The sequence below is a fragment of the Rhincodon typus genome, chromosome 29 (genome assembly GCF_021869965.1).
Source record: "Rhincodon typus isolate 14 chromosome 29, sRhiTyp1.1, whole genome shotgun sequence".
NCBI lineage: Eukaryota > Metazoa > Chordata > Chondrichthyes > Orectolobiformes > Rhincodontidae > Rhincodon > Rhincodon typus.
In genome coordinates this window covers 16,647,040-16,670,708 of record NC_063360.1, presented here as the reverse complement: position 1 = coordinate 16,670,708, position 23,669 = coordinate 16,647,040, and the positions used below count along the sequence as shown (strand labels likewise).

Genomic DNA, 23,669 nt, shown 5'->3' with positions numbered 1-23,669 from the left:
CCCAGAATGAATCATGACAACTGAAGTCAAATTTAAAATATGAAAACATGGAAATAAAATCCTGATGTCTTTCTCCATCACTTTCTTTCATAAAACAAAATACTGATTATGATGTTGGGAGGATGTTTTTGTGTGAGTGCTTTCTGGCAAGTAGTGGGTTGGCAATGGGCTAATATTTAATTCCTAATATGTCCAGTTGATATGATTTGCTCACACTTCTAATTATGCACTTTTAAGGTCATGCGCTGATGTTTTACAGCGAATCAGAGAATGGAACATTGCTCACAAAGACGAATTATTTAATCCCCAGAAAGATGAAGTATCACTGCATTGTTCATAACTTCAAATTTTCACAAACATGTTGGGAAGGTGAATATTTTATCATTGATCTGAACACCACAACACACCACCTCCAGCAACAGTAAATCTTTGGAAAGAGAAAAAATATATCTTGAGGGGAGCTGGAGGAACACTATTCCTTATTGAGGGGAGCTGATGGCTTAGTGGTATCATTGCCGGACTATTAATCTAAAGACCTAGGTAATGCTCTGGGGAACCTGGTTTGAATCATGCCTTGGCAGATTGTGGAAGTTGAATTCAACAGGGGTGGCACAGTGGTTAGCACTGGTGCCAGGGGCCTGGGTTCAATTCCTGCCTTGGGTCAATTCCTGCCTTGGGTGACTGTCTGTGTGGAGTTTGCACGTTCTCCCCATGTTTGCATGTGTTTCTTCCCACAGTCCAAAGATGTGCAGGTTAGGTGAACTGGCCATGGGAAATTGCCCATAGTGTTCAGAGATGTGCAAGCTAGGTGGGTTAGCTGTGGAGAATGGAGAGGTTACAGGGATAGGGTATGAGATGTGTCTGAACTGTTCATAGGGTCTAATTACTATTTTGAAAAAGGATGTGACTGCATCTTAGGTAAATAGTGCTAATTCACTCCACCTATCAGTTATGATGTAGAATTCATTTGTCACTTTGTTGTAAAACCCTGCTCAATCTAATTGACAATTTGCAATATCGAACAAATCAGCTTGCTTTATCCTTAGTGTAAAACAAACATCTATCTTGAAGAGTTTGTATGGGAATGAATTCCAATCACTTCAATTAATCATGAAGAGCATGGATTCTACCTTCAATGGTTCGTGTATTCGGTGTTGAATACTGACTGTAGCAGTAACCATAAATTCAGACTTCAACACATTAAAAACCATGCGTTTGTTTGCAACTCATCTTTGCAGAATTTAACTTCCTGTTGGAACCTTTGCTGGTAATGTTTTTGTCAACCGTCCACCATTTACATTCTTAGGTCTGTTTGAACGGGAGGCTGTTGAATGGCTGAGGCATTTTCTACTAACAAAGAAAAGGTTGAGGGGTGATCAGACAGGAAGCTTTCAGTTTATAATGGTGCCTGACAAGTGGAGACATCTATATGTTCAAACTGAATAGAAACAGCAAATTCAGGGCTATAAATATAATATAGCCACAAGCATATCCAGTTCGGCATTCAGGTAAAATCTCTTTACCCAAAGTGGTTAGATTGGGGATTAGTTGAGGCAAACTGCTTGGTTGTATTTAAATAGAAGTTAGGTAGGTACTAGAGGGAGAAATAAATAAAGTGATATGTTGGTAAAATGAGATTAAGTGTTGGTTTGATGTGGCCCACCTGGAACATGAACTCCACCACAGACTATTTGAGTCACATTCTTGTGCTATGATTTCTGTGTTTCCATATAATGGCTACTTAAAGTTATCTCATGATCTAATCACTTTCAGTACAACATTTCCTTCTTTTTTTCATTTGCCAATTAAGATTTCTTCATCTTTTAATGGTTTTTGTTTTGCATTCTGCTTCAAACAGCAAAACATAAAAAATACAAAATAAATTACAGGGATATTTAAGGAAGGTGGCTAGTCTATTTTTATTGTTGTTTGCATGTGAAAAATTCAGCTTACAATCACCCTTTAGAGATTTATGAATAGTCCCCAAGTGTCATTTGAGCCCCTACACAGTGTCTCTGGCAAGCATACACACTTGTGGGCCAAAGTATGCAGAGTTGGCACACTATAAATGTCAGTGTGCAATGCAGTTTTTATGCCAGTCACAATATTTTGAAACTTAACAGCCCAGTCAACCCCTCTCTAACCTTTACACAAATGATGGGGATATAACATTTTTGGCAATGTCTGATGCAATTGCTAAGTATGGTATCTGAAAATGATTTTAATAGCTTTTTACACTTGTGCGGTGATTGAACCTCTTGTGGCACTGCATCCATGACTCAATTCTTAGTATTAGCCTTTGAGGCTTTGTGCGTCCATTAACCCTTGGGCATATCTAAAAGGATTTGTTCCCCTCCCCACATTGTGGATACAAGATACAACCCCGCCTTTCCACCTCTTCTACCACACCCTCCAGTTAAATCTATACCAAATGACTTCATTGCAAGAGTACTTATTAAAACAGCCCATTCAAAATAAGTTGTTTCATTTTAAATTGTGAGGCAAAAATATTTTGTTTCTATGTTGTAGATTCAGCCAGAGAAGGGCATGTGTAAAACTAGCCAACCAAAAGGAAGAATGGAGCTGCAGCATAACATCTCATACAAAAAAAGTCTTCAGCAGTGTTGCCCTGCCCTAAGCTGACACTACATTGTAGTACTGAGTTAATTTTGAAGTCTTTAGAATGGGGTGTAAACCCACAAAACGTCAACACACCAGCAAAAACGCTATCACTGAACTACTCAACAACCTTGGTGAGATCCTAAAGTGAGTACCTTTCCTCCTGTAAGAAGCACCCCAGTAGTTGTATGTGTATGGTTAGGGATCAAACAGGAGGGGTATAAAGTAAATAGAAGGCAAACTATCATTAAAAACTAACATCTGAGCACAACCTGATTATGATCAGATTAAATATTTTCTTAGAATTGAGTTTGTAAGTCTTGTAAAAGCTGATTTAATGCTTCTAGAAAATGAGCTGTGTAAAATATGGTGACTACCTCCATGGTCCTCATTGAACAAATACACAGTTTAATTTAAATTTTGTTTATGCATGATCTCCTACAGAAATTAAACTGTTACATTGCAACTCAGCAAATGCAAGTTTGAAACAAATAAGGATATTAACATTTTTAATATTTTGGAAAGGCAATTATCTAGATGGTACATGGTTCTGACTCTCCAGCATGCATTGCCACAGTTACATGGATTAAAAGATGCATTATAGCAACCCTAATTCACATATGTAACAATGGCAGAAAATTGTCATAACTTGAACATCCACTATTCTAAAGAACATATGGAAAAAATGGAGATCAGAAACACATAAATAACAATTCAAGAGAATAAAACAGGGATAATTACTTTTTCACAGCAAATCAGCAGAAATCTAAATTGCTCTATCATTATTTGACTTCCTTATTTGTCTTCATTAGTCATTAAGTTGACCAAAACAGTCCAAGTTAGTTCTGTACGGTTTGTTCTTCAGAAAGCTAGTCTAAATACACCTACAAATAGCTTATGGGGTGTCACTGACTAGTTCAGCATTTATTGCCCAACCTGAAATGCCACGGGGCTGTTAACAGTCAACCATATTGCTGTGGATCCGGTGTCACATGTGGGTCATACCAGGTAAGGACAAACAGATTTCCTTCCCGAAAGAACATAAGTGAAACAGATGGGGATTTTTTCATGACAATTAACAACAGTTAGTTACATGGTAGCCACTGGGCTGTTTGTTTTTGTTCCAGACATTATTTAATTCAAATTTTACCATCTGCCATAATGGGACTTCAAACTATGTCCCCAGAACATTAACGTTGATTCTACAAAATGTTGTGAAGTAAAATAAACTTGAAGCTGTGAAATACTGGGTCATTGTTATATAATTATTACAGAGTACAATAGTTAATGCCTTACTCAGAAATTAGACTCATAAACAGAAACATATTCTGAGCAGATCCTCATCTTTGTATTTTCTTGACTATAAAGGTGCTTGACTCATCATCACCTGTTTAGCCATTTTGAAAAGTAATAATTTTAAGTGTCTTTACATAGGATGACTAAACCAAAGATCATTTTATGGCTTACTTATACTACAAAAAAACTAAATATACAGATTAATAAATGTATGAAACTATGACTTGCTAACGACTAACACTTCTGCTAAGTACAACATATTATTCTATGCTAAAAAGTATTTTATTACAAACATAGGAACAGTAGGCCATTCAGCCCAAAGATCCTGCCCCTCCATTCAATATAATCATGGCTGATCAAACACTTTAATGCCCTCAATCTATCCTATTCCCATAATCCTGGACATCAGTGGTACTACTGATTACTGCTGGTAATCAGAAATCTACCAATCAATTTCTATCTTCAAGCTACTCAAAAGACTGATCTTCCATAGCTCTCTGTGATAGAAAATTCTGAAGGTACATAACCCTCTGAGTAAAAAAAATTCTCCTCACCTTGGACTTAAGTGACACCCCTTTATTTTTTAAATTGTGCCCCTTGGTTCTTGACTCTCCAACTAGAAGAAACATCCTACTTGCATCCACCCTATCATTTTAAATATTTTGTAAGTTTCAATGAGGTCATCTCAAATTCTTCAAAACTCCAGAGAATACAGGCCTCGTGTCTCAAATCTCTTCATAGAACAGTCCTGCCATCCTGAGAAGAAGCCTGCTGAAATTTTGTTGCACTCCTTCCAATCAAACTCCTGCCAATCTTTCCGGATATAAGGAGACCAAACTGCACAAATAATCCAGGTGTGGGTCAATCAATCTCCTATACAATTGAAAAAAAGACTTCTATGCTCCTGTGCGCAAATCCTCTTTGAATAAAGGGTAACATTCCATTAGCCTTCTTTAGCCTGCATATTAGCCTTCAGTGACACATCGACAAGGATATCTAGGTTCCATTGTACACCTACACTTTCCAACCTCCTACCATATAAGAAATAATCTGCACATGTTCCTCCTACCAAAGTGGATAACCTCATTATATTCCAAATTATGTTCAATCTGTCATGTTCTTGCCCATTCCCTAAACCTGTCCAATCCTCCTGAAGCTGCTTTACATCTTCATTACGACACACATTGCCACTTAGCTTTGCACCGTCCACAAATTTGGACACATCACGTTTTGTCCCCACCTCAAAATCATTGATATGTACAGTTAACAGCTCACAACTTGTGAATGGCTCAGGTACCAATATCTCATGATATCCACTAATCACAGCCTGCCAACACAAGAAAGAATCAATTATTCCTATTCTCTGTTCTCGGTCTGTTGGCCAATCATTAATCCCTGCCAGGACATGACTTACTACCCCAAGTACTTTAATTCTTCTAACCAGCCTATTGTGTGGGATTTTATCAAGCCATTCTAAAAATCAACATTAATTGGTTCCTTTCTAAAGAAGCAATCTTGGGGCAAAATGAGAATCATAAATCATGCAAGCAATATTTCATAAATGGAGGATATCTGGGGATATAAGGAACACTGCTAAGTGCTAAAAATCTCAAGCAATTGACGTTTAAGATAATAATAGACTTACAAAATTAACAAGCCTACTTATCTGCATGCAGGGGAGCTAAAATTGTAAGGTATAAAAATGGCATCTAATGCCTATGAAAATGATCACACATATAGGGCAAGTGTGACTTCAAATTCAATACAATTGTTAACCGCTTAAAAAAAAAACTCACACATCCAAAACTTTTAAAGCCTGATAGCCTTTCCCTGCTTTTCTTCAAAGTTTAACATTTTCTTCTAACAAACGTAGCTACTGAAAATATTGGCATATTGCCAAAATGGCATGCACTTTTTTCCAAGAAATAGTGACACAATATTTTATCAATAAATGGTTGCCTTAACAATTCCTTGCGTAAGACTGCTGAACACCAGATAAAACTATGTATGTCAAAAGTTATTGTGAGTTACTTTAACTGGGCATACTTTGAAAGCTTGCTGTGATAAATTCTTTTCATCAGTGACTTAAATGCAAAATCCACATGCAACATTTTATTCACAAGTTTTTAAAAATAAACTCATCACATTGTTGCTGGGGATATGAGACTTTTAATTTTTGCAACATACACAATTCATCTTACTTTACACATTCTTTAAAATATTAGTTTGTTTGAAATAATAAATTTCAACAGTCATTTTCTCAAAACAATTTAATGACTTCCCAATCAGCCAACTGAACTTTATAAATGCACTTGAATCAATCAGAACACAGTCACCTGAAGCCGAGCCACAAGAAATAAATTACATAGATAATATTTCACAAACAACAATACGTCGTTTAACAAGTGTCACAGTTCTGTAAATCACAAATTTTATATGTGTTATAAACATGACTATGGGCCAAGATGGTTAAGGTACTGAAACAGATGCTCAGTTTAACTCACATCATACCAAGCTGGGCTGTATTCAGTAAGTATGGTAAATTGAGGGCTGTCATAAGTTGAGGCCTTATAACACAATGGGTGGCACCTTGCCTCTAGGCCAGAAACTCCAGGTTCAGGTGTCACCATAGGACTTGAAGTCCAAGGACAGTGCGTTCATAATATAGCCAAACAGGTTAAATATCAACCTGTGTATCCTTCCAACACATGCCAACAGAAGCCAGTAGGAATGGGAAAGATTCCTGTTCAGCCATGTGATGTAATGAACATTGGAGCTTCAACTATCATGACCTATCGTTGCAGACTACAAACAATTAAGAATGTATGCTGCTGCATTAACTCAGACTCCCAGCAATTCCATCTTTCCATAGTTGTTCATGTTCAAGAACAAATAATTGACACATTAACAGTACAACATTCCTTCAAAAGATGCTGCACCCTGCGAGTCAATAGTTATATTAGTTGAAGGCAAACTTAAAACAGATCTTTACCTTAAGAATTCAATATTGTTCAAAAATTTTTTTGTAAAAACACTCAATGCAAAACTGATGCAATTCAAAAGAAAGTGGCTACAAATGGTGGTTAGATGGCAAGCCGAGTAAACTTGATTTGTATGAAGGTTTTTTCTCATCTTGACTTGCCCATAACTCCTAGAAATTGCGGACAGTGAAACTCTGCATTGCTGCATTGATTTATAAAATGGATTGCAACTTTTGCAATATGCACAATTAAAAATAAAATTACGTGCGTTGATGAAGTCCTGCTCCTCCTTATTTAAACTATTGCAGTCTTTACAGAAGCAATAACTACACAGACAGTGAAATGACATGAACTTAGTCTTTTTATATCACACCCTTACTGTAAAATCTACTGAAAATGTTCATCTTTGTTGAGACATAATTATTGTTTAAGTGCTGTTACTCCTTGAAGAACTAACTTCGGGGCATTTAGAAAAACATAATTTACCCAATAACTTTAAAATAATGTTTTTATAGACTGTATTGCAACTTTTAGCTTAATTTCATATCCATGTCTTACCTTTATTGTGTTTTCTGCAAAATTATTAAAATATGAGGATAATCCATTATAAGTCGTGCTTTGCAAAAAATTCTTCAGTCTATATGGTTGATTATTCTGACTAATGCTAGATGGTATGAAAGGAGACAAATTCCATCACACTGTAATTAAGGAACTCAAGGTACTGCACTGCTGAAATCTTTGTGACCACTCTTTTTTAGGTCAGCAGTGATTGCCATCCCTTTGTTGCTGATCGAAAATCCACGAGGACCTTACAAAGGTCATTGTTGAGCACAGTCATATTGGCTTCAACCACAAATCAATAAAAAAACTGCTCATTAACGTGTATAAACTAACATGTCAATTTTCACCCTCCAATTTCATGGTACAGGATACACAACACCGAAACAGGCCATCTGGCCAAACAAATCCATGCCAATGTTCACGTTCAGTATTTGAGACTCATCAAGAAGATCACTGTGATTACTGGGGAAATAGTTAACCAGTTTCACACAAGTCAGAGAAGTTACTCATTGGATCTCTGGTTCGCTGATCTTAAGTTAGGCAATAATGGAGGACCAGATTGGGGTTGATACAAGTGGTTGCAGTTGATTTCAGCATCGTTGCCTAAATTAGTAAGAAAAGAATCAATTACTTCTGATGGCACCCCAGTGCCTCCGGCATGCGAGGTAGGGTGAACCCAGCTAGGCCAAGATAACTGCACCAGTCAAATAACTTGCTAACATTCATGGTTGAACATTTGTTCAATTGTCCCAATGCTGTCAGAGTGTTAATGTGGATCTGGAAACCATAAATGTCAGATGGAACCCAAAGAGCAAATTTTGAGAAGGCAATCAATTAGATGGTAGCCTTAAGAAGGCAGGTTACCATAACTGGAGAGCCAATAAAAGGCTTCCCGCTATGGAAAAATCAACAACCCCATCATGGATGGGTTTCCTATATAGGTGGTGTAACAAGAGGCCACTCAAGGTGAAGGTACCCTCTAAGGAATTCTGCAGAGATTAAAAGTAAAGACTGGTCAATATTGCCAGACTACCATTACGAAAGGAGGCACCTGTAAAGGGCAAACTGCATCCCTCTAGTAACCACATTTGGGGCTAGGGTTAAATTCAATGAGGGCTCCAAACCGCTGCGAGAGGTCACCGCAAGTCATTGGCTGGGCTTCAACTTCAGCAAGGGCTTGTCTGTACAGACAGGGATCTGACAACTGCCCTAATGTGAGGCAATTTAATTGGCAACCTGCTGCTTATGGGCAGTTAGCCATCACCTCCCTGAGCAAGCTTCAAAGAAAAATTTCCGAAGGCAGAAGATTAGTGGCAGTTAAAATTTATGGGCTCACCTGCCTCTGGTCACACCTCCAAATTCCACTATAAATACAGCTCTCAATGCTTGAACTCAAAAGATAGCTAATCATCACTTTTCTGAGACAACAGAGCCTTGCTACCTCCAAAGACCCATTTCATACCATTAGATCTTGCCTGTGAAAAAGAAATAACGTAGAAAGTAAGAATCAAAATAATTGTGGAACCTCACAACTGGTATATAGGAGGAATTACTTCAATTTGTTTTCTATTCATTTGAAATAATTATGGTTATATCTTTAACAGGTCAGTATCATTACAAATGAAAACACCGAACACCAATTAAAACACACACATATAAAACTGCTATTTCTGTAAAAATTTATTTTACGTATTTAATTAACAACTAATTCACTTACATCTTAAACATTATGAATGGATACAGGTTGTAACAAATAAAAATATAAGGTCAGCTTGAAGAAAATATCTTTTATCGTAGGATTTATTACTGAGCCTGATTTTAAGCAATCTCAACATAAGATGAGAAAAAGAACAATATCACTCAGCAGGTTCAGGTTTGTGAGCAGCATAAATCAGCCAAGGTACTTGCAAAATTCAAAGCTAACAATTTACTGCTGACAATAATAGTGATAAACAAACTTGTCGGTTTAACACAGGTATAAGCAAATCATTTTTGGATATATTTAGTCATTTCTAGCCTTGGGTCAGCATGTTCAAGTCAAGTTTTGGCTGGTTCCATGATAAGTGCCTGCCATTCATGATAAGTGAAGAAGTGTCAAAAAGACAAGGACTATTAAATTAAATTAAGCTTAAATTGAACTGCATTTTAACTGAATTTAACATCTTCACAAGAAGTATGTTATCTCTTTAAGCCTCACAAGCTAAGTGGGTGCATGCCTGTCTTTTCTAATAGTTTGTTTTTGTTTATGGACATCAGTTTAATCCAATCAGAAATGATATAGCACAAAACAGGCACCGCAACAAAAGAGTCATTACCAGCAACCAGCAAGTTATTTAAATAATAGTATTATAATATGAAATTCCACTTCGTAATTGACAATTTCATTGCTCACCATTATCGTCAAGTATGTAAACACATCCTATTCAATTAAAGTGTATTCATAATTGCACTGAGATGCTTGTTTCCAATATTGCTATCAATGTGGTATAAACAAAGCAAATGTATAATACGTATAATTTAGACAGGCCTACCAATACACTATACTCATCTTTTGTCCACAGTACCATCAAATGTTTAAGAACTTCAGAAGCAGAAACAGGAGGAGCAGACTATTCAGCCTGTTCAGCCTTAAAAAAAACTTCAACTTTGAGTACTGTTTCTGATTAAGTAAAAAAATTCAAGAAAACAGAATTAAGAAATATTACACAAATTCTGTTCAATGTTTGATCATGATGAATAAATTTTTCAATTAAACTGAATGGCAAATAGGAATAAAAGGTCTAAATGCTGCCTTGTAATTGCAAATACCTCCACAGAAATTCACATCTATGTCCCTAATCTCCGTCAATGAGGCACTTCTAGCCTTTGTGAGGCGGGGTTCGTCCTTCCATGACATCTCAAGATGAAATTCTGCATCATCCTTTTCTTCTTTTGCAATCATTGATTTTGCCTTAATTCTCAGTTTGTGAGGAAGGGCAGAACTATTTGATTTGGGCGTTGCAGAGCTTTCATATCTGCAACTACCGACAGGAGAAAAATGATGCATTTTAGGAACCTGTTGTTCGTCTTCCGCATCGTCTTCTGATTCTCTTTTACTGTTTTTATGGTCTGCCTCTGTTGCATTTGGGAAAGTACTTGAATGTCTATAACAGGGATATCCTTCATTGAATGGGTGCGAGTACCTGGAATATATTAATGGATTCAAGGAAAGAGTATATGCTGTGGAGTCATCCATAGAAAAATCTGCAGGCTGTTGCTTCTGCACTCTAACCGAAGCGGGGCTAGTGCACTTCACGTGAAGTTGGCTAACTCCTGTAGGTGGGGAAGTGGAATCAGCGGCATCGACACACACACTCCCTGAGGTGTATCTTGTGAGAGTGCGGCAACAGCCGTCCCTCAGAAGTGGGGTGTCCAGTTCCAGAAAGTGGGAGTCCATCTCTATCGCTCTGTGCCTCGCGAAATACTTCTGCATGCAGTCTTGCAGGATCTGGGCTTCCTGGGCATAGGCCGCGGAGCTGATGAGGCCGTACCTCATCTTTAAGGTGAGTAGCTCGGCCCGGAGGCAGGCGTTCTCCTCGTTGAGCGCCAGCATTTTGCTCTCCAACACGAGGTCGTTGAAGCGTCGCTTCTCGCGCGAACGCTTGGCCGCCTCGTTGTTTTTCCGCCGCTTTTCCCAGTAAGAGGCGTCCTTTTTCTCCTCGGGCATGAACTCCCTCTTCCTGCGGGCGTTGAATTTGCCCCTTAAGTTGCCGCTCTTCAAAGGCCGCGGCTCCAGCTCCATGATGGCGTCGAACGTGGACAACATGGCCCCTGTCCGGGCAGGCGGGAAGAAGTTAGCCCCCTCCCCCACCCCCACCTGCAGCGAGGGAATGGGCCGGGGGGAATTACTCTATCTTTTTAAGACTTGTTTTTTTTTTGTTGTTGTTTTGTTTTCACAGCGGGCAACTCAGCGACGGCCAGACAGCCGACAGCGATCCCTAGACCATCGAGGCAGTGGAGGGTTGACGCGGACAGTGGACACCATCTACCTCGCCAACATGGCGCCGCCTGCCCTCGGCCTCCAACCGCTGCTGCACATGCGCACCGCTGCCCAGTCCCCAAGTCGCTACACCTTCCTCCTCGCAACTTTCTTCCAAGTTGATGCTTACACTTTAGGACATCTGCGAAAACCACATAAAACATTGTTATAATCGCTGCACCAGAGTTAACAAAGGAAGGAAGATTATTTCTGCCAGTATAATGTGGCGGAAGGTGCAATTTTGCAATCAAAATACCAGATTAGGGTCTGTAAACGGAATTTGTTGGGGAGGGGGTGGAAATTCAATAAAATAAAGACTGGAATATTTGTTGACACAATATCCATCCCTACAACATATAATTCAATAATCATTCTAGTTATGATAACTAGAACGTGATCCGAAACATCTCTGACAACTAACAATGCAGAAGAGCTCCCACTTTGGTTGCAGAGATCTCTCAATATCCGTAATACCGCACCTAAGAGTTTCACAGGTAGGTATCAGATGTGGGCTGTTGGTACCCTCCGCGGAAGCATTTTGTTTCTGGCTGTTTGTTACCTAATTTTTTTTTGATGAGAGTATAGTCTTAGTTCTTGATCGCCTAACTGTTGAAGTACTGACAGCACTAAAAAATTTGCAATGTTACAGAACTTTTCTTTCATCAGTACCGGCGATTTGATCTTTCTCAAAATCCCCCACTGTATTCCATTTTTGTTTCTGATCAGTGGATTTCCGCTTTAAATACCACCTACTACCCTTCATTTGACCAACACCTTTTCCACTCTTGGACAGTTTATTTCTATTTCACATTCCTCTCTTGTCAATTTCTCTCCTCACATTTATCTCATTACTTTATTGACAACTAATTCTAATGCATGAGAATTGCAAATCACGCAGTGCTAACACGTATAGCAGGTTCAAAGGGAAGACTACAGTAATCTAAAAAAATGAAAGATATCTGTTCTAGAGATGCGACCGGCGTAATAAAAGCACCAGTAGATTCGATTACCTGCAAGCACGTTTTATTCAACTAAATACTTCAACTATTCCTCTATTGCTTCCAGCTCATATATAAAAGAGCCGACAAATTTTGAGATAAGAGAAATAGGTTGCTCGGCTTGGAAGGACCGAATGAAAATGTTCAAGAATTTTACATTAACCACGATGAGTCCAACACTTAGTGTTCCACCTCCATGTCTAGACTTTTTCAAAGAAACTGAAACAGTCAAATAAACACCCACATGCCATCTCTACACAGAATAGATTCTGATAACAAAAGTGAGATCGCATTTCTAAGAACAAAAGGGCTTAAAAAACAATAATGTGCAAGGATGGAGAAGGCTTCCTTTCTAATTTTGACAGGAATAATTTAACACTGAGTTTTAGTTCTAGAGAAAGGTACGTTATCTACTTTCAAATTTTGACAGTTTAGTTTTCTCGATTATTTGCTAAAGACCAAAATTAAGCTTTTTTAACAGTCCCAGGCACTCCAGTATTGATACCGCCATCAGTTTGAAGGCAGTTTAGAAAAATGAATCCAAAATTTGTTGCAAGAACTTTTTACGATATGTGCTTATTGTCCATTTTCATAAATGTTTCAAAAACTTATTCGTCAACCCTGAAAATGTAGTCACAACACTCCTGTGTGCATGATTTGTGCACAAAATATACCCTAAAAAGGATGAAGCACTTCAGTAAAACAATGCTTAGCTAATGGCCTTTTGTTTCTGGAGGAGAGGACAAATAAAATAATCTGTTACCACATGCAAGCTAAAGATTTCTAATCTGCCTGTGATGTTGTTCTGACAACTTTGAAATTTAAACAGTTTGGACTGTCATGAAGTTGAAAATTGGCACTGTTTAAAAATATTAATGTTAAAGTTCTGTTGAATCTGATATTAGCTCTTAAACTATAGTTTTATCATATAACCAGTACATTCAAAGCAATTTCAGTTACATTTACTCGATAATGTTTCCCTAAATATATTAATTTAGGGTCTTCTGTGTCTCCAAACTTATACGAATAGTAAGGATAGAGTGCTATATTTATCTACATGGATGGGATAGGTATCTCTCTTTTCAATGACTTTTTTTAAAAAAATAATCTGAAATGTACATTTTTGTGCTCCATTTTACACAGTAGCAATGGCACTGAGAACATTACTGTTTTCTAAAACACCATTTGAAGCTGATTTTGTTTGTCCTGGGGAACAATGTGATGTTAATAAATAGTCACGATTACATAAAATGTAGGAAAGCAAATGTGAAAATCATCCTGAACAGTGGGCTTTCACAAAGGGACTTTTATTAACACATTTCTTTAAGGAAAGAAGTAAAATTAATTGGGACTGCATCCTTTAAGATGAAACAATATCAATTGTGTTTCAAATGACAGTACAAAAATAGTCCACTTGGCTGATAAATGTGTTTATTTTCTCCCATTCTTCTGCTAGCAGTTCAAACTTGAAATATTTTTTATGAAGTAACTACTTAATTCTATCTGCAAAAGTAACACTACCCCATTTCTGTGTAGTGTTCTTTTCTACACTTGCTTTCATTTTTATAATTGTATCCAAATTTTAGCCTACAACTCTTTAGTCTCTTTCCCTTTATAACACATAGTTTGGTTTGTGATTGATTTTCTATTATATAAATAGTGTCATACAATTTTGACACGAAGACAGTTTAAAATGTAGACAAGTGGATTGAGGCCACTTTAGTATCAATTTCCCCATCATGGCAGTGTGGCAATATTGCAATTAATGAGGATTGGAATCTTAAAAGACTCCAACTAACCAAAGGTAAGATTTCTGATTTTAAAATTATTCTCAGACATTTATGTTGGTGCAGGCTTGGAGGGCCGAAGGGCCTGTTCCTTGTACTGTAATTTTCTTTGTTCTTGTTCTTAAATACATCTAATTTTGGAGCATCAGTGAGCAGACACTTTCCCCTGTATGCTTACTCTGTTAGTCTTCTCCAATAAATGTGTGACACAGCCGCAGTACTGATCTTAAACCATTGTATAAGGAAATGGCAAGTAATCTCAAAACTGTTAATGGTAAAATTAACCTTAGATTTTTAAGAGGCAAGCTCACTCAACATTTTGAGAGTAAAACCTAGAAACAACCTCCAAATTTCTGATTATGAATGGTGACATTTTGCTAGGTTTGTTGAGTGTTGCTTTATTAACCCAACCTTTCAGATCCATACGTTTAGTAACTATTTGTACTCTCTGTTTCAGGCATGTTGGATATCCAGTTATCATAAGTTTACAAGATATAATGCAAAGTGGATCTTAAAGTACACACCATATTATGCCATAAAACAACCCATTACGTAACATTCAAGTTATATAATTAAATAGGTCAGCTGCCAAATAAAAGGAAATGAAATTACATAATTTCTTTCATATTTACACATAAATTAACACATTCAATTCTATTTCTGTATTACTCTACTTCAAGATACTAGTTAAATGTGCATATACATTGTCTAAAACATGTTAAATATATGGACCTTCTGTCATCTTGAAACACATTAATTACCCTTCCTGTTTTACAATTTGCAAAGTTGTACATTTGTTATTGCAAATCTTATATCAATGCTAAATCATCAGGTGCATAGTAATCAGAACTTGCCTTAAAGGTATGAACATCGTGGAGATCTTGTGATTGTTCAGGTCTTTAGGGATAGAAGAGTGGGAGTAAATTAAATCAGTTAAGTGTTTACATTATTAATATATGAATCTGAGCGGATTTTCAGTTTTGTGATGCAGTGCCATTCTTTCAAAAGCTAATATTATATATGCTCAAGCAACATTTCCAACCTTTGCTGAAGAAGACATGACCTAATGCTAGTGGGCGGGTCATCATCCTACGCTAGCAAAATTTGCATGACACTTTCACAAGTTTACAGCGTACAGTAGCGGAAAATCTAGCCTACAAGTTTTTTTTTCCACGAAACTTAAGCTGCCATGTACGCAATAATTCTTCCATGATAAGAATCCCTGATGATTCACCATCTACAAAAGCGCATTATCTAAGTTTAAAGACAGCAGGGCAAGTGCCTGTCAGGTGACCAAACTCGAATTAGGAAGTGATTGTTTTTCGCGAGTTTGCCTTGTTTTATAAACACATTTTATTGTTTACTAAATACATAATAAACCTTCCCTTGTTCCATCACTTGATAGGGAATTGCACCGTAATCTGAATGTTTCTTTCTGAATTCAAACAACCCGCGATTTGCTTACCGTAGTGCAGTGTTTGGCGTTGCACACAGCCAGACAGATCAGCAACGTTTGATCTTTGACTTCGAAAGACCTCAGATGGGTAGAGGAATCCTATAGTTGACCACGGCTGGTCAGCGCTGATTGCTAATATAATCATTTTTCACGAGTTGCTGGAGATACCCAGTGGAAATTTACTCGTACACACAGCGAGAACGGGTGGGGTCGGGGAAGAGCGGAGCGGTATGTGGTCAGGCGCAGTGTAGTGTTACCTATATTTAGGTAGCTTGACACCTATGCATGTAGGGAATATTTACTACTTTATCTAAAATCATCAATTATTATTTTTAAGAGGAGAAAGCCTGGGGAAAACTGGGCATTAAATACATTTACAAGGCATTGGGTAGGAACAATGTGTATTTAAACTGCCTTTATTTGTACACTCAGAGTTACCAAAAATTTCGAAAGAGTCCCCTGAGGTACTAACAGATTTGTCGTTTGGAAATAAAACTTAAATCTTAAGTTTTTCCTTTTCAGTTATAGAACAATAATTAGTGTTCAAGTAACCCTAGTAAGGATGACTTTGAAGGCATCAAGATTACATAACTTCTAACATAAACTATTTTGGACGATTATTTCTGAACCTGTTGCAATATAACGATATATGGATGAAAGTGAAGGGTTGCAAGTTTTGCCATAGCGGGTAATTTCTTGAGGTTGTGAGCATTACACAAGATAAAAATCCAATTACACAAACATTAAGCAATGCTTATCTTAACTGTGTACATTGTGGTAGCAAGGAGTCATGCATGAGGTTTCTGTTTCAGTAAGAAGTACAATTTTGTCAGTGAACAGAAGCTTAAAGTATTTAAAATATGTGATTCTACCTATATCCTCCATCAATTTACACACCGTCTCATTAGCTTCAGTTTGGTGTTTTAAAAACAATTTTACAGGCTGTTGTGCACTGTTGGCGCCAAGGAAGCAAAGATCTCACCATAAACTTTCCTACAGCAGTAATGCTAATTCCAATTGCCATATCTGGAACATACAACTGGCCATAACCAACATTAGACAAAACAAAACACATTTCTGGAGAGAATATTGATTGCATAAGGGCACGCAAATCCCCGAGACAACCTGTAAGGTGACAAATGTCTTAATTTACGCCTTTTGAGTTTAACATCTACCGTAATCCATAAGCACGCTGATTTTAAAGGCCTTATTTTCTGATGACAAAAGTATCATTTTTATTATTTCACTGGAGCCTGTTAGAAAAGTTGAGCGGATTTCCAACAACTCAATAAACTTCTCCGAGGTATTAAAGTGGATATTCATCCACCAGTCACACCTGTATGTGACGGTCTGCTCTCCAAGTTTTTGAATTCCGCATCATTGTTGTAGTTTGATTTATATGCTGTCATTCTCTGTTGTCCCAACGCTGTTTGCAAGTATGGCTAGCGTTCACAGATTCGCATAACGCTAAATGAGGCCATTTGACCCAATATACCTGGGTAAGCTCCTTGAAAACCTTATTCAATTCGTCCCTCTCTCTTCCCTGCCCCGTGATCCTGCATTGTCATTTTCAAATATTTGTTTAATTTCCTTAAAAAGTCATTCTTAAACCTGTTTCCACTGCTCTTTCAGACAATGCATTCTAGACTGTAACCCCAGAAGTTGGACAGAGGGCCAATATAATTATACCTTTATACGTTTTGAGTAAACTTTTAAACCACGATTTGACACAATAGTTTTAGCAGGCAAAAGTTGGGCGCTGTAAGCAGGACCTAAATCCCAATTTATCGTGTAAATCTGTCGTTTAATAGTCTATTGCTGTCACCCGTTCTCCTTCTTGTATACATTTCAGAATGGTGCACTGTTGTAATTTGCGTAGATATTTATAAACTGTTCCGGTACAATCACACATGAGTGCGAAACAAGTTTAACAATGTTATAACATTATTGACAAAAGCACACCTCATTGATACAGTCCAGTATATTACACTAGCATTGCATACAAGACTGGCAGCGTTGATTTGTATGAAGTAATGCTGGAACAATGCAAAAAACTGATCAGGTTTGTTGCAAACTGTAATACATAATAAACAAGTAACCCAAATACTCACCGCAAACATCTCACTGCTGGGCCTGTTTTCAGTATGTTGCTGACTATCTAAATGTACCCGTGTCCGGTCTCCCGAGAACAGAGGGGAATCTGAAGTTCAGTCTGTGCAGATACGCGTGTTAATGGGTGAACCTGTTTTTGCATAACAAACGTGTACAAAGGAAAGGGCATGCCGTATTTACGTAACAGCGGCTTACAGCGCAGTACCAGAGATCAGTCTTAAAACCGGGGAGTGAATCACGAATATGATTAATCCTGGCCACAAGAGGGCAAGGTGAATTTAGTTTTAATTCACAATTGTTGTAACGGATCTGCTGATTCGTGTTATGGTTTGAATGCCAGCACAGGAAGAGCAATGCAATAAATGAAACTCGACTTTGATATTCTCAGAATTAAAACAAATCAACGTAGTTAACGGCTGCAATTCCGGTCAATGATGACTTTTCAAGTCTTTCCTGATAAGTGTAGAACAATCACAGTCTGTAAACACACCTATTGGGGAATTTAAATTCAGTTAAGAATACAAAGGTAGCCTCATTATTGGTGGTCATGAAAAAATCAGATTGCTATAAAAAAGCATGAAATAAAACAAAAAGAAAGACACGTGGATGCTGTAAACCCGAATCAAAAGCAGAAACTGCTGGAGAAATCTAGCAAGTTTGGCAGGAGGGATCGGTGTGGACTTGTTGGGCTGAGGAGCCTGTTTCCACACTGTAAGGATTCTATGATTCATCTGTGGAGAGAACAGAGTTAACATTTCGAGTGCAGTGAACATGGAGACACAACACGAATCTGTTTTCTCTCCACAGGTGCTGCCAGACCTCCTGAGTTTCTCCAGCCATTTCTGCTCTGGCCAATAAAACCTCATAGGTTCACTCGTGTTGTTTACAGATAGATATTTGCCACTGTTGTGTGATCTCGCTTATATGTGACTCGACACCCACAGTCATGCATTTGCCGTCTGAAATGGCCGATTAAGCTATTCACTTGTACTTCAAAGGAAGTTAGGGATGGACAATAAATGGTGACCTTGCGAATTACTCTTCCATGAATGAATATTTTAAAAATCAAAGATAATGAGTGGTAAGAATGATGCTATTTGATAGAATGTAGCACATGTGTTTCTTTTCTTGACGGGTCGTTTCTTATAACCACTAGAAGCACTCCGATAAATTTGACTTTTATTATATAATACGCATATCATCCTGTCTCTCTGTTGGACTTATCTTTGTTTGATTACATCACCACCTAGAGTTTTGCATGGTATTACACCATAAGTAAGAAGTTTTTCTGATAACTCGAACAACGTAAATGAGCCTTTAGGAAACTGGAGTGACTGGTACTGATTTTCATTATTACAAGCTAAAATGTATTTATCCAGCATTCGCTTATTTTTTGACCACTTTTCAATATTAATTATTCAACATCAGAAAGTAAAAACCCTATGCTGAAGTGAGGGTGATCCACGACTTAACTCCATTGTTTCATCCCAATATCACTTCGTAATAACAATTAGGTTTTTGAAACTTAGAATTGTTGAATAATCCATGTTTATGTTGTTACTTAAAAGTACATTTTATAGTTTTAAGGCACGTAGCATGTGTATGAATTTAATTGTGCAATGGAAGGTGCCCTTGCTTTAATTAATATGATTCAATCATTGAGTTCCATATCACAATGCCAACTTGGAATTCACACTTTTTACCAGTTGATGCAAGGTATGTAAGTTCAACAAAGGAGGAAAAAGGTGAATGATTGTTCAGCAGAGCAGTAAATTTTAAGTAATATTATGCCCCCTTACCTGATAATTTATTATGCTAATTCTTATTCAGAACTTGATTTAGTAGTTTTAACTTGGAGTAAAATTTTTATCATCATGGTGTTTTGACACTGTTTCCAGGATGTCTTGGAACACAAGAACATGAGAACTAAGAACTAGGAGCAGGAGTAGACAAGTTAGCCTCTGGAGTCTGCCCCACCATTTAACATGATCAAGCATACAGCTTTGTACTCCTTAATGGGATTTGGGCATTGCCAGCAAAGCAAGTGTTAGTTGCCTACTCCAATTACCCAGGAAAGGTGATAATAGTGAGTGATCTAGTTGAATATAACTGGCTCATTAGCCCATTTCACAGTAGTGATAAAGTAAACCACATTGTAATGGGTCTAGAATCACATTTTCAACATTCAAGTATTTTCACGATTACTGATGGTATCTTTTAATTCTGAATTAATTGAATTAATTATTGACTTTTCAATTATTAATTTACAAATCTATGTTGCTTGAGCAAATATCATATTACATTTGAAAGTTAGCAGTACCAGGAACTGATTGATGTCACCCAGACTTATTCTTTTAGGCTTTTGAAAGCCCAGTTCTGTTTTTTATATATATTTGTAAGTAAAGCATCTTGAAATGTGAGATCACTGGGGCTAATTTTCTATATAAGAGGTCACATTTACTTTTGGAGATCATTCTGTGTCAATTGACATTGCAGGATTATTTTTATCTGGAGGTGACGATATGTTTTCTCACTTAATGCATAACACTGCATATGGAAAATGAAACAAAAATACCTAATAATGCCTGTATGTAAATAAACAAATAAGAAAGTATGTTAATTGATAAATAACATAATACTTCCTATTTGAAGAAATCCTGGATTTTTAATGTTTTAACAAAGATCTGTTGCTCAGGTCGCGGTTGGAGTTGTTGGTTTTGTTCGCCAAGCTGACTGGTTTTCATGCAAACGTTTTGTCTCCTTTCTAGGTGACATCGTCAGTGCTGTGTAGCCTCCGTTGAAGCCCTGGATCTTGATGACAAAATTTTAAAAGTAATAAAACAAAGTTTGGCTTACTTCAATAAGCACAAGGTAACCCTAGCCAAAAACAGTGGGTTGGTAGTAATCATGTAACTAGTTACCAAGTTAAACAGCATAGTTCCATCCATAAACAAACAAAAACAGAAATTACTGGAGAAACACAGAAGGTCTGGCAATATCTGTGAAGAGAAAGCACAGTAAATGATTTGAGTCCAGTGACTTTGCTTCATAAATGATAGCAGCTAGGAAAAGAAGCTATTTATGCCAATACAAAAGGAACCGATTAAGGGACAAAATGTTTAAAAAGGGTACAGTAAACTTTGGATGTCTTTAGATGGTTAGTGATTTAAAACTAAATGTGACTCAAGAAAGAGATATTTCACATCAGTGGCTAGGTTTCATAAGTAGTAAAACTGAATAAAAAAAAGACAATACAATCATATAAATGACTGATTAAGAAAAAAAATCTACATCAGTCCTGAGGACATGTTCAGTGCATCACAGGCAATGAGTACTGTTCTTAAAGTGTAGTCACTGTTGTAATGCAGGAAATGTAGAAAAATGTAGCTGTTGACTTCTGCAAAGTCCCACAAGCACCAATGAGATAAATAACCAGATAACTTGTTGTAGTGGTATTGTTAGGCCATTGTTATAACATTGTGTCTTGTATTAGGTTAGGAAGGAAGTGTGCATATATACACTTCCCATTGTATGTCAAATGTAGCTTGCAAAGCAACAGCTGTCATTGAACATCACAGACCAGGGTGGATCATCATTGTCCAATCTGTCTGAAAGAGCTACCCAACGAATGTCACTTAACGGCCTATTCATTACGTTTTTTTTCTATTTTAAATGATGATCCACAATTAAATAAAACTGTTATAGATTCTACTTGCCTGAGAAACTGTTTCTGACAAGACCTTATTACTCTTAAAAGATGCTCAATTAAAATAAATGTTACTGAGTTGCATACTGTATGCTTACCTCAATGATGTATATAAGTTATTTTGTTTGTTGCAAAATTCCAGGTAAAATTTAAACTTTCCATAATATCAGTTTACCCTATGTACATTTCAATAAGCAGAAGTTGCATGTATAGCCTGCTTTTGTGTATTGATGAATACACAAATAAACGTTACTTATTATAAATACAAACACATACTCAAATATAACACATTAGCTATGATTCTAAGTAATTTTTAAAACATATCTGTATTGCAAGCAGCAATCAACAGCTTTGCAGCTCTACTTTGGATTTAAGTTTGAAAACATGCGTGCATCAGAGATTCAGGGCTACAACAATATGTGAATTTATGTGATAAATGAACATCTCAACTTTCTGGTTGCCATTTGATGAAGGACGTGTCAAATTTATGCCCAGCTTGGTGCAGCCTTCTCCAGTCAGTCATTTGAAAGAGCTAGCAGAGGCATGACTGGCCAAATAGCTCCAACTATGCTGTATAATTCCTTGATTTTGTGATCCTATTTCAGAAGTCCTTCGGAAGGTCTCAATTTGTTCCCAGTAATAATGTCCTCTGAAATGGCTGACCAAAGTATTCAGTTCAAGGGCAATTGGGGATGGAAAATAAATGTAGGCCTAGCCAGCAACAGTCATATCCCTGAATAAATAAGAAAAGTTAAAAAAAAATTAGATCTGAGAAATGAGCCAGACTTCAATGCAAATTTTCAGAAATCAGATTTTTCCATTGAGAATTTTACTCCTTTCTGGTGACAGCCAATGATAGTTAATTGGTCCCAATAAAAATCACTTTTGCTTTACACATCATATGGTCTTCCCAAATCACTCAAAGAGTGACCTTGTTTAATGTTGCTGCACATACACTGCTGTATTACAAGGTTCCTGTTAACTGTTAAGGTGCATTAGTAGTCTTCAGTGGAGAGAAGTAATGAGAGAAATTTGTGAAGTAAACTTTCCATTGACTGTTTTGATTTATCAAACTCATGAATCACACTTCGGTGAAGTACAATCAATTATGTTAAACATATCATTCATGTCACAACTATGATTTTTATTCATTGCAATTAGCATTTTAGTCACTCTCTTATAAAATGTTGACTTTAATCATATTTCATCTTTTCATTTTGATCCAACTGCTTTATATCATGAAAGGTTTTGCTTCAGTCAGTGTCTAGTCAAATCTTTCACCTGGCTATCTTCCAATCACCAGCTAGCAAAATGCAGGAGCCATGTAGCCCAGACTTACATGCAAACATTATAGTAGCTTAAGAATTCAACTCCCCGGCAATTAAAGAAATCTAAATTTGCTCTCATTTTAAATAAATGGAGGCATGGCGTGGAATTTTCTGAGGCATTGAGTGATGTGGGTGAGAAAGTTGAGAAAATAAGGCTAGAATGAAAAAGTCAGGTAACCATAGTTGGGAAATAAATTTTTGATTCTCCCCTTAAAGATCTAAGTGGCTAATTCTGAATCTCGTTAATGAGTGACACGTACCTTCTTTTCATGCATTAGCATCTCATTTATAGCTAATCTTGCCTCATTTCCCCATTCCATTCTCTCATTCTCCCCTCTTTCCTCAAAAAACTAGATGATGCTGATTCCCTACATGAAAGTCAGAGCTGTTACCTGATGCCACAGATGGCCACTTGCTTCTTGGCCTTCATACACCACCACCATCTCCCCACGTGCTCCATGGACACTGGCCTCTTCCATTTGTCTGCTACACAGGTGGTCACCACAAGACTACTAGCCTCCCCACATCATCAAGGCCGGTTTCAGATAAGCTAACACGTGACTTCAGTCCTTCAGGATTTCACTTTGGAGCACACCATGCTTATGCCTTGCACACTCCTGTCAGTTTATTTAACATGTATGGACACACAATCATCTCATGCATTGGCACAGTATACCTCTTATACCTCTTAGCCTACTTTCTTACCACTCACTCACTTTAAAATTATTTGAAATTACAGGCTGCCAGCTCTTCTGCCATTTGCATTGCTTTTTACTGCATAGACTTTTCAGACATTATTTACAGGCT

General features: G+C 37.3%; 1 protein-coding gene across 1 annotated transcript; it reads right to left on the bottom strand.

Annotated features, from left to right (window-relative positions):
• Positions 1-9,119: 9,119 nt before the first annotated feature.
• On the bottom strand, positions 9,120-11,416 carry LOC109910626 (nuclear factor interleukin-3-regulated protein-like). Its single transcript, XM_020509840.2, has one exon. The coding sequence runs from the start codon at positions 11,260-11,262 to the stop codon at positions 10,207-10,209; it is 1,056 nt and encodes a 351-aa protein (XP_020365429.1). The 5' UTR covers positions 11,263-11,416; the 3' UTR covers positions 9,120-10,206.
• Between the last annotated feature and the right edge of the window lie 12,253 nt (positions 11,417-23,669).